Here is a 12,636-nt window from a genome sequence, read left to right on the forward strand (position 1 = left end):
ACATGTGGTACTTGCCCTCCCAGAGGTCCCACTTTACTGAGAGGAAACTCACACTAAACAGATGACCAGGTGAATGCCCCCAGGGTTACAAACTGAGTTAGGTGTTATAAAGGTAATGTATAATTTCACTTGGAGCCCATAGTCTTGCTGACCCCATTCTTTCAAAGCTCATTTCCACAGTATTGCCTTAATTCATAATCTTTGTGTCTGGGATGTCCTTTCCTATTCTCTCTGATTATTCACAACCTTTATGGCTGAGCTCTAATCCCAGCTACTCTGTAAAACCTTCTCTGATTAATTAATCCAACCAAGAGATATTTATTAAACATGGATGATATGCTAAGCACTATGCTATGTGCTGGGGCCAACTTATGAATATGTGAGGCAAGGTCCTTGTGACCTCAAGAAGCTGAGCTGATGTTTTAGTAGGGATACAGATGGTAAATATACAAACATAAATGAACAAGATTTCAGCAAGTGGGAAGCACTACAAGGACAATAAACAGGGTGATGTGATGGATGGCCTAATCCTGGTGTTTCTCATCTCTAACTCATTCTGAACTTAATGTTTGCACTATATATTTTGGTGTCTAATATATTGATCTAAAGCATTATATTCTAATAACTCTATTCCTTGCTCACAAATCTCTGACTCTCCACTGTCCACAGAATAAACCTCAACCCCCTTAGAATGGTTTCCAAAGATAGTGTGTTGAATCATGTGTTCATCCCTCTGTCACTGTCTCCTGGTGGACACTCAGCATCCTTCACCTGCATTATTAAACTATCCTATGAACCTCAGCCCTCAAATGCCCTCTGGGCCTCCCTATATGCCCTCCTTTCCAACTTAATGCCTCTTATCCAGCCAATGTCTACCTGTAAATATTCAGACCTCTCTCACATTTGGGATCTTTCCTTAGAGACTTCATTGATTCCCTAATCTTTCCATGTACTCAAAAAATATTTATTGGCTACCTACAAGGTACTAAGCACTGTTCAAGGCACTGTGGATACCACAAGGGAGAGAATAAAACAAAAATCCTTACTCTCCTAATGCTGATATTCTAGCTGGGGGCCTGGAGACAGATAGGCAATTCCCTACCTGGAATTTAGAATCACTATCTCCCTCTTTAGGTTAGGCAGGATGTTTGTATTGGACCAAAAAGATCTTGATGCAAATGTTCAATGCCAAGCTGTCAGACTCACCATTGTCACTAACTAGTTGTTGGAACCCAAGGCGAATCAACCAATGTGACCATCAGTTATCCTATCTGTAAAATGTGAATGCATGCAGTAAATCAAGTGATCTGTAAGATCATTTCAGCTCTTTGGTCTTGCTTTTTCAAAACAGAAGAATCTAATGGTTGAGTTCATATACTATACTATAAAATACCCATACAAGCAAGTCACTTCCTTACAAAACAAGTTTGTCTTTTGACACAGGAGATAGCTACAGTAGAGGATAAAACATAATAATTTGGAGAAGGTTGGGCCTTATAATCAGACTAAGATGAGTTTGACTTCCTGCTTATATGCTATCTGTGAAGTCCCAGACAAGTATAATCCCTTGTTTCTTCATTTATAAGACAGGTGAACTGATAGAAGCAGTTTTATAGAGTTGATATGAGGATGATGTGGCATTATGCATGGAAAGGGCTTGGCATGGTGTCTAGTATGTGGCAAGTGCTCAGAAAATAGTAGCACCAGCTATTCTCTTTGTAACAACAGAGAACAAGTCATCAGTCTGTTAAGAATACTTGATTATCATGCCGCACTTCTTCCAAGTCCTGTTTCTTCAATCTTTTTATCAGCTTTATAGAACAGGGGCCATCATTCCTATTTTACAGATGAGGACATTTATGCCCAAAGAGGGAAATGACTCAAGAAGGCAGTAGTACTACCTGGTGCTATAAAAAGCAAAACTAGGCAAATGCTAACATGTATCGCTATTTGTGGGGCAATCTTTGTTCGAGGTGTTTTACATGACTAGATTCTTTTAACTCTCACAGGAGCCCCCCCGAAAGAAGCTATAATTATTATTGTGTCCATTTCACAGATCAGGAACCCAAGGCACAGATTAAAAACCTGGCCTAAGGCCCCACTGCTAGTAAATATTAGAGCTGGGTTCTAACTCCCAGCCACTCTGTCTCCAGGGTCTCTCTGCCTAACCATTTCTATATACTTATTCATTTACCTAGCTTTCAAATCCCTTGGCTCAAACCTGGGGAACTCCCATCTCCTGGGAACAATTTTTGCTGGCTTTCCTTTCCAAGAGGGGAGGCCAGATACACCCTTTGTAGAGTAGAGCATGTAATTAATGCCTTAAACAATCCTCAATTTTCAGAATCTCCCTTGTTCTGTTGCTGAGGCCTCTGTGTGATTTCTGAGCTGGCAGCAAGATTCCTGGTGGGGGTCCCAGGGTCTAGAAAGGCCATCGACAAGCTCTGTCATATTGTTAAGTACCTAAAACTATTATCTTTAGCTACTTTCTTGCTAGCTCACCTGCATACACAAGTGTCATTCAACAAGCCAGGAGATGGACACAAAGTCCTGTTACTTGTGCAGTGGGTACATGCTCCAGCTCAGACAAAGGCAAGAACCATGGCTTAGAGACCTCTGGCTAAAAGCTGTTGAGATTTACAGTGCCCTTTCCTACAATGTATAATCAATGGATTTCTCAGACAAATGAGTGTGTTCAAGGAAACAGTAGGAAGAGACGTGCTTGCTGCTTCTTTGGACTCTTAAAACAAACAGGTCAGTGGGCCAGATGGACGAAATGCTGATTGCTAGACCAGGGAGTGACAGAACCCAGAGCTTAACCCAGGAATCTGGCTCTCCAGGCTGTATTCCCCACGTTCACGAACTCTAAAGTGCAACATAATCTCCTTCTTACCATAAAGGGAAACAAGGGGTAAGTTTTTGGTCAGCTCCTCTGAGAACAATTGGAAGGTCCAGGTCAAGTCTCCCATTGTTTGCGCTATTTCATAAGAATGAAATAGGGGTACCTGGGTGGCTCAGTCAGTTTAGCCTCTGACTTCAGCTCAGGTCATGATCTGGCTGTTCGTGAGTGCAAACCCAGTGTCGGTCTCTGTGCTGACAGCTCAGAGCCTGGGATCTCTCTTTTTCCCTCTCTTTCTCCCTCTCTCTCTCTGCCCCTCCCCTGCTCACTTGCTCTCTCTCTCTCAAAAATAAACATTAAAAGATTTTTTAAAAATCAGAATTAAAATTTATAAATTATGGAATATGAGGAAGTCACCTATCTCATTTGGTCAAGAGCTCTCTTTGTCACACTCAAGGCAAAAGGCCATCCAGCCTGTTCTTGAACCATCGCTTTCACCCACTCTGAGCCTTTGCTATTCTTACTACCTGGCCCAAGATAGCGTTGAGACGTTCTGATTCACAGTCCACTACCACTAGCCGCTCCTTTTTCTTTTCCAGGTCCTGGAAGAGCATCCGGTATCCCTCCTCTGTGGTTGTCAGAATGTTGACCGCTGTCACCTGCCAGTTCTTCTCAGCAGCTGTGTCCAGTACTTTCTGCAGGACAGACAAACCTGGAAATTGGGTAAGACAAGAGAAATGGCAATCAGGATACATAGGTACTGCCCTGCCTCCACTCGGCACCCACTTCCCTTGTCTACCCCCATCTGACTCATCCACCAAGCTCAGCTCCAGCTTTCTCCCACTGTGGAAGTCTGAGCTCACTGAAGGCAGGCAGTGGGTCTCTTTTGTGCTTCTGTTTTCAGAACTTAGCAGGCAGTGTGATTAAAATAGAACCCAAGGCTCAAATCCTCATGCTACAATATGCTGGTTAAATGGCCTTGTACGGACTACTTTGCTTCTTCAAAGTTTAGTTTCTTTCAAGGGCAAAATGGTAATGATAAAAATCCTACCTCACAGTGTCATCATGAGTATTAAATGAGAATGTCTGATACATGGCAAGGATTTTAGAAATATTCATTATTATTGGGCATTTAGTAGCTGCTTAGTAAATGTGCCAACCCAATCTCTAAATAGGCACATAATAACTGTCAAATTCATGAATGTTCAATATGTCTCAATAACTAATACTTTGCCTTTTACACAGTAGGTATTCAATCAGTGTGTACTGAATTAAATTATTCTCTTCTGATTTATAGTTAAATGACAGAGGAGCCCTTTACTCAATGCTACTTTGTTTCATCTTTAAGACGTAAATGGTGTCTTAGTTTCCTACTGCTGCCGTAACAAATCACCTCAAACTCAGCGGTCTAAAACAACACACTTTATCATTTTATTTTCAGTTTGAAATGAATCTTCTTGGGCTAAAATCAAGGTGTCGATGCGGCTGTGTTTGCTTTCTGGAGGTTCTAGGGGAGAAAATTTTCTTGTCTTTCCAACTTCTAGAGGCTGCTTGTGTTCCTTGGTTTATGGTCCCTTCCGACTTCAAAACCAGCAGTAACTGGTCAAGTCTGTCACACATCACCCCCTGACACTGACTTTCCTGCTTCCAACTTCCACAGTTGAGAACCCCTCTGATTATGCGGGGCTCAAGTGAATAATCCAAAATAAAGTCTCTAAGGTCAGTTGATTAACAACATGTATTCCATCTGTAACCTTAGTCCCTCTTGCCATATAATAGAACATACTTAAGGTTCCCCAAATTCTCAGAACATAGACATCTTTAGAGAGAAGGATGGAGATCAAATTTCTGCTGACTTTAGATGGTTATTTCACTCTTGCATTATTATTCAATCTTTTGTATGTATATCATGTCATGCCTCCCTGTAACACTGCTAATCCCTCCCACAGTGACGAATATGGTGCCTGACCTTAAGAATCATCTACAGGTTGATTGGTCTGTTACTCCTTCTTATCTCTGTTTCTTTTTTTCAGTACAAGTTGTTTGGTGTGCTTAAGCCTCATATTTACTGAAACTTTACTATGTGTCTGGCACCATTCTACTAGCTTTCTTGTTTTCAATTTACTTAATCCTGTGAGATACATATCATTATTTTCACCATTGAACCACAGATGTGAAAATCAAGGCTCAGAGAGATTTAGTCATTGGCTCAAGGTCACATAGCTAGCAAATGGTAGAGCTCTGAGCTTAGAGTTCTGAGACAGGCAGAGTCCTTTTAAGAGCATTAGTGTTTCTGCCAACCCCAGCGGTGACTCTGTAATCAGAATTATATTTTTCTTGATTTTGGGAATAGGTTTGCCACTTCCAGGCCTCAAGCTTCAGTAGGCAGTGAGGCTGTCCTGAAATATCCCTTCTGCAGGTAATCCTCACAATGGCTGCTGTTTGAGAAGGGAAATCCCAAAATAAGGAGAATGGAGGGGAAAATTGATGAAAACAGGGTGTTTCTGGGTCTCTCCTACTAGCTCCTCCTCATTGAGTGATGCTTGCCTAACATTGCCCCCCAAAAAAACAGTTTCACAAGACACTCTTCTACTCAAAAGTCTCATAAACCTTTCTACAGGAATCTCCTAAAAAACCCCCTTTCACTCAGGGCAAAAGTCCTCTTCCTCAGTTCTCACACCTTGCAAAATGACTAAGTTCTGATGACTATTGAGTGTGCAAGGGAAAGGTAGGAGAGTAAAATACAACCACCACAGGTGCCAGAAAAAAGAGGAAGTTTCCATTTAAAGATTAGGAAATAGAGAAGCAGTGTTTGAGCAGTCTGCAAAAAAGAGAAGGCATTCACGTATGTAGATCTGGGAAAGGAGGTGCATTCCAGAAAAGAGGGACAATGTAAGGAAAGATGCAGAGAAGAAAAAAGCTTAGGAAACATTTGGAGAATGTGATGTAAAACTCAAAATGAAAGTGGAAAGAGAACTAGAAGGGCCTGGAGGGATGATGGTGATGATGGTGATGATGGTGATGATGATGATGATGGTGATGATGATGATGATGGCAGTTCATATGTATGGAGGACTCTGAGCACTTGTGTCCCAGGCACTGATGGGAACTTTCTAGTCACCTCATGCAATCCTCATAGCAACTTTAGGAGGTAGAGATTAGGTTTATCTTATTATAGAGATGAGGGAATGAAGGCACAGAAAATTTTATCCCCAACATAAATGGTCAAACTGAGGCAGAGAGAGATTGCACCAAGACAAACAGTGGGAGAGAAGAGGACACAGAATTTAGATCCAGGTTTGTCTGACTTTAGACTCTGTGCTCCTAACCACTACACCATGAGGCATGAGCCAGTCTATGGAGGCCCTTGGGCTTTGAGCCTGGACTCAGGAGCCGTGGAAGCCTGGTGAGCTGTAGAGTAACATGGTGTGTTAAGAGGATTACTCTCTCAAAGGATGCATTTCCACACTGAGTTGGAGATTAGCCATGAGAAATCAGGCCATAGAAATAAAGCATTTCTGGATCATTCCACCCTTGCTTTTCAGTGAGGCAGGGAGGCATCATCTTCTTTCCTCCCAGCAATTTTCTCCCCAATCTCAAGTCTCCCTCCCCTAACCCTTGGCTTACCCCGGTCGGCATCATAAATGTAGACAAATTTCTGCCACTTGTAATGGTCGATGATGCTGATAAGAGCATCCTGCAGCTCAGGGCGCAGCTGAAGGACAAACTGATTGGAGGTGTCAACGGGAAAGCTCGGTGTAATGAAGCAAACATGGAGGGCCCCACAGAAGGAGGTCAGCATGTTGACAGTTCTCCGCTCATAAAACCCAAAGATGGCATAGACTCCTTTAGAGAACTGGGAACAGACTGGAAGAGAAGAGAAGGATTAATAGAAATTTTTACAAGGAAGCTGGCAGATGGCTCCAAAACTAATCCATCCACTAGTTCATTCATCTCTCCCATTCATGAGTTCATCCCAACTCATCATCCTTCCATTCATCTGTCATCTGGCCATCCACCCATCCAACCAAACTATCCATGCATCCTTCCAACCTACCAGTCTGTCCAACTGTCCGTCCATTTTACATGACTTTGCATCCCACTCACGCATCCATCTGTTTAACCCACACGTCCATCAGTCTAATGAACCAATGTTCAGAAGGTGCCAATTCCATGACAGATGTTACCATGTTTATTAATGATAAATATACTAAACCATATGTTCTCTTACTTTATCTCGGCAATGATCTTTTTAATGTAGAACAGGGATGACTGAATCATTTTTAAAAGGGAAAAACTAAGGCTCAGAAAGTTAGCGAACATGTGCAAGATGGCACAGCTAGGCCATATCTCAGTTAGGTAGACATCTTAACTCCCATCCAGTCATCTTTCTATGACACTGCCCATCACTTTAAGGCAAAGCATTAAAAGTTGCTACAGAAAGAAGTTCTGGCTTCTTGCTTCAGATCCATGTTGAAGAAAACAAATGTTGATTTTTTCAATTTGCCTTTAGCTTGTGGTGTACATTTCTCTGCCAATGTTCACTTTGTGTTTGCACATCCTGCTAGCTGACTTTTCAGACCCCCCAGTGAATCAGATATAGTAATAGCTTAACTGTGTGAACATCTCCATGGGAGCCATTTTGTAAGAACCCAGTCTTGGATTATGGTTTATTACCCTGCTGGCTAGAATATAAAGTTAAAAAACTAAAGTCATACGGAAAAACCCCAGGTCAGTTAGTTACTAAACTCATTTTAATATGTGAAACAGGATGAGGGTTGACACTCTTATCCCAGTTAGGTAGGTGACCAACTCTAAAGCTATCTCCCATGCCTGAAATTACCCTGTGAATTTACCCTGGATGATGAAGCAGATGAGTCATCCTCAAACACAGTAGCAGTATTTTAGGGTACTTTGCCATCCTTTCGCATATATTAGTCTATCTAGTTCTCATCATAACCCTGGAACTTTGGCATTATCAGTTTTTGCTTTTTAAGATGAAATTGTAATGCTATGAGATCTTTTGTTCTCTTTAGCACATCACCTGCTTCCATGACCCCGCATTACCTTGTATGTGGGGTCTCAAATTATGCTGTATAAGCATTGCCCAAATGTGTTCTGTGAAACATTCAACAGAATGCTCCTTAAAAAAAAGAAAAGACATCTTTGGTCAAATAAATTCGGGAAACAATGCATACCTTGTCCATGTCTTGGAAGTGCAAGCTGCATACTAGTTACTTAAAAGATTGTGAGGAATCCTGTTTAACTTTAACCCAGATCTTGTCAAGTCTGTATGTCCTCAGGATCCTTTGTTGGTGAATACTTTTAACTGGTCCATGCTGCACTAAAAAATGCAACTCACCACCAGTACCCAGTTGCCTATTGTGAGACTTAGCTCCCATTCAGTCTGTGAAGCTAATGGGCTTGAAAGTTCATCTCTTAAAGATTGCATTTGAACTCTATACGTCATCTGTCTGATCCCCACTGAAAACCAGCATACTGTCTACAGGAAACTGGGCAGGAACACATAAACATCTGCTTGCATACCTGAAGTTACTGGGCACTCACTACCTCTCAAGGTGCCCAATCTCCTGACTCTTTGAGATCAGAGCTTCATGGAATATCTGCTCTTAACCCATTCCACAGCCCTTGTGGTATCTGAAGGTAGTTCTCATGGACTCTAGGCTTATGGCATTTCGTTTTCAGCAGTGAATCCCTTCTCCACTCCAGAACAAGAGGTATCTTTTTAATTAGCAAAAACAAACCAAAACAAACAAAACACAATTTCCCTTCCTTGTGCAAGACCTCTCAAAAGTTTTGAGGCTTCCCATTGTACATAGGAAACATCTGACTAACTCAGAACCTGAATAACTGGTCCCTCAGATCCCTCCTACCTTGTACCCCTCTCCCTGCTCTAGCTAGGTTGTATTCCTTGCGGCTCTAAGCTCACTTTGCCCTGAGACTCAGCAGCAGCCACTCCCTTCCTCCATCTTCAGGGCTCTTCCCTTATCTCTTTGCAAAGATCACTCACTCCTTTTCTACAGTTTTATTTCAGGTCAAATCTCACCCCCTTAAATATGGTCCTTCCTTCATCATCTCTTCTCAGTTGTGACCACACCCTTCCCATACCTGTGTCTTTGTCACATCTCCCTGCCTTATTTCTCAGATTTGAAATAATTTCCTTTTTCTTTGCTTGTTTATTTGTGGCTGCTTGGGTCAATGTTAATCCCTGAAAACAGGGGTCCCACTTGTGCCCCAGAGCCAGCAGAGTGCCTGAGACAGGGAAGGGTTTACTAAGTATTTGTTGGGTGAATGAATGAATGAATGAATGATGAATGCTTGATGAGAGGGTCCACATGCCCTTCAGCAGGGTATGAGGGGGAACTGGACCCAAACAGAGATGACTTTTGGATCACTCTGGACCTCCTGACTCTCTAAAGTAGCTATTTATTCTTTCCCACTCATACTATTTTTTCTTTCACCCTAATGAGGACATTCTGTCAGTTCACAGCAGACAATAGGTACTGTCTTTAAATATCTATTGTAATTGCCAGAATCAAGATTTCCATAAATATGGATTTCTCCACCAGGAAGCATACATTGTGTATTATTCTCCCTATGTTAAATATAGATTTGTCAAAAAGCACAATCCATCTTACTGAGTGAAATGTATAGAGGAAGCACATAAACCTGTTAAAATATTATAATATCCTCTGTATGGTATTTTTAGGATTTCTTCTCCCCCTGCTGCAATGAAATATTATCCTGTGGGATATAAATCTTATGTTCCAGATTTATTCCCTCATGTCATCCGCTTGGATTCACACCTTTAGTTAGGCCTCTGGGGCCCTCATGGCTGGTGTTTTTTTGCCAGAATTTAGAAGCAAAGGAGGAGATGCAGGTGTAAGAAATAAGAGTAGGTGCACATGGGCAAATCCTTAGATACACAAGAGGCCTCCCTCAAATTAATCTCCCTATTTTCCTTTTTCAAATTTATCTTCTCTTAAATTGAGTGCTTTATCCTCTAAGGCTAAGAGGGTATACTTACCCATTGCTCCCTAAAAGAGCACAGCTTGGAGGTAGCCTGGCCTGGATTTATCTGACTGGACCTTCACCCTCAGAGCCGCTTGGCACCTGAACTTCAAGCTAGCTCCTCATCTCAGCCAAGCAGGAACAGCCAGAGAGAAGGGGGGAGAGAGAGGGAGAGAGAGAGAGAGAGACAGAGATAGAGACAGACAGAAAGACAGAGACAGGCAGAGAGAGAGATAGAGACAGAGAGACACTCTGTAGGCCCAAGGCCTAGGAGAATGCAGTCATTGACTAAATATTGAGAAATATAATTAGTTGTTGTAGAACATTTCTTTGAATATGTTATAATAAATATTCAAACAGAAGAGATAAATAAGTCTTATGTTTATCTACTTATCTACTAAGAAAAAAGTACCAAACTAGATGCCAGAACAGCTGGAAGAGTATCTTTTTGGCTTTATCATAACACATTCATCTTGTGACCTTGAGCAAATCCCATGTTTTCCTTGGGTTTCAGCTTTCCCATCTGTAAAATGATGGTTTGAACTCTGTAATATGTAACATCCCTTCAGGCTCCAACATCCTAGATTCTAGTCTAATTCATTCAAACATGTTTACTGATTGACAAGACTTTAGTTATTTGCTGGTCACACTTTTAGCAACCTCCAGTGTACTTTTCCACCCCCCAGAAACAGTTAAAGGCTCTCAGTTCTTGGATTTGATTGTAACAACCCCCTAGCACTAAATCTAGACGTGCCTCCAGAGTCTTGAGTTCTATGTAAGATGCAATTTTAACCCGCTGTATGATTTGGTTACCCAGTAGAATGTGGGTGAGAGAAGGATAATCAGAAAGGGGGCTGGAGGTGGAGACAGTAAGTCAGGTACCACAGGCAGGAGGAGGAGATGGGAACATTCTGAAGTGGCAGCAGAACTCCACTGATATTGAATCTGAGCAGGCTGGACTGCATAGTGTGAAAATGCTTCTGAAAGCACAGAATAAGGGTGCGGGCATGTGTAATCACTTCCCTGGGGTAAGGCAGGTTACAATTGGTAAAGTGACGTCCAGGACCCATGCAAGGCACCCCTGTGATCTCAACTCCACTAGTGTGAGCACAGGGCTTGAGTTCTTTACCTCTGTGATATGTCTCCCTCTGTCCCCAGAAATTTTGGTAAAAAACAGTCTTGGTGCCTGACTCACCTTCAGTGTCTAGAAAATCCTCTCATATAACACTGCCTCTTTCTGATACCACAGAAAGGTGCATTACTGATTTAAGGCCTATTGATACTAAAATAAAACAAACAATAGCTCGGTGGTGTGTTTGATGGCAAAGCATATCTACACATATCTGTTCTTCTTTTGGTCCACCCATCTATCCATCCACTCACCCACCTACCGCTCAACATCTGACGTCCACCACTCATTAGGTACTGGAGATGCAGTGGAAAACAGAGTAAGTCCTGACCTCAAGGACTGTCATCCTGACAGCGGGAGAGCCTGACAACTAAGTAGGTGATAACACTTCAGTATAAGTACTGTGGCAGGGACGATTTCCAGGTTCAGGAAGGGACAACTGACTCCAGCCTTTGGGGACCTCAAAGAAGGCTTCCAGGAATCAGCCCAGAAAAGGAGCATGATGCAGTTGCACACGTATGAAGTGTATCTGGGGATGAAAGGCACAGCACAAGGAATATAGTCAATGGTATTGTAGCAGCGTTGTGTGGTGACAGATGGTAGCTACACTTGCAGTGAGCACAGCATAACGTATGGAGAAGTTGAATCACTATGTTGCACACCTAAAAATAATATAACATTGTCACCTTTTTTTCAAATTAAGAAAAAAATATATTTTAAAAATAATTCAGGTAGAAGAAACAGCAACAGCAAAGACCCAGCAAAGAGAGAAGACATAGCACATTCAGGGAACGCGGCCAGAGTGTCACATTCTGCGGTCCCTGCCTCCAAGAGATTCAGCAGCAGAATGTGTGCAACAATCAGAGCGAGAAAAAAGAGGCCAGGAATTCCCTCCTGGGGAGGTAGGAGGGCAGGACTGGCAAGGGCTGGAAAGCCCACACACAGCGCGGCCTGTCCAATTCCATCCTTGGTTCACTCAGACCTCTGATGATCATTCCTGGTTAAGACACCATCCACTTAGTATCAATAAATCCCCCAGCCCTGGGCACTGCCCTGACAGCTGTCTCCCAGGGAGGGAACTCCTGTATCAGCAACTCCTTTTTATTGTCACTTCATTTAAGGCTTCTCACACCGACATTTCTCCTTGGCTCCTGGCTTCAGTCCCTGGAAATGTAGTTGCCCATTTTAAATAGTGGATAATGAGATGACAGGACAGTTTCATTTTGGGGGAGAGAGACAGAAAATAGATGCAGGGGGTAGTGGTGGGGGGCCTTTAGATATTCATCCTCTTCTTGAATAATTTTATACTTATTGGAGAGAATGGCATTCTTGATCTGACTCTAACCTTGTGATGTCAGATGTGTTTTATTTCTGTCACTCAGAGGACAGTAAGAACGCACCTCCATCCTCTTAAACTGTCTTGCATCCAAGATCTAATACTGACATGCAATGTCATGCAATGAATTACTATAATTGATATAAATTGCCCCCATCGCTCTATACAACATCACAGTTATTAGGGATTCTAAGACATGTCCTGGGCTTCCCTGTTATTTACTAGATAAAACCTTATCATCCATTTGCTAAATTCAACAAATATATATTGAGCACCAAAACTAATATTCCCAGAAAATTG

General features: G+C 42.1%; 1 protein-coding gene across 2 annotated transcripts in view; it reads right to left on the reverse strand.

Moving 5' to 3' along the window:
• The window catches only part of GRIA1 (glutamate ionotropic receptor AMPA type subunit 1), a 145,655-nt gene extending 138,999 nt beyond the window's left edge, over window positions 1-6,656 (reverse strand). For both annotated transcript variants that reach the window (XM_039224724.1, XM_039224725.1), the window contains exons 1-2: window positions 6,467-6,656; window positions 3,367-3,551 (exon numbers count right to left, since the gene is read on the reverse strand). In XM_039224724.1, the coding sequence (XP_039080655.1) occupies window positions 3,367-3,551; window positions 6,467-6,641 (360 nt within the window). In that variant the 5' untranslated portion in view covers window positions 6,642-6,656. The remainder of the gene's footprint in view (window positions 1-3,366; window positions 3,552-6,466) is intronic.
• Window positions 6,657-12,636: the final 5,980 nt, after the last annotated feature.

The sequence above is a fragment of the Hyaena hyaena genome, unplaced genomic scaffold, assembly GCF_003009895.1.
Source record: "Hyaena hyaena isolate Hyena2069 unplaced genomic scaffold, ASM300989v1 scaffold_1742, whole genome shotgun sequence".
NCBI classification, from domain to species: domain Eukaryota; kingdom Metazoa; phylum Chordata; class Mammalia; order Carnivora; family Hyaenidae; genus Hyaena; species Hyaena hyaena.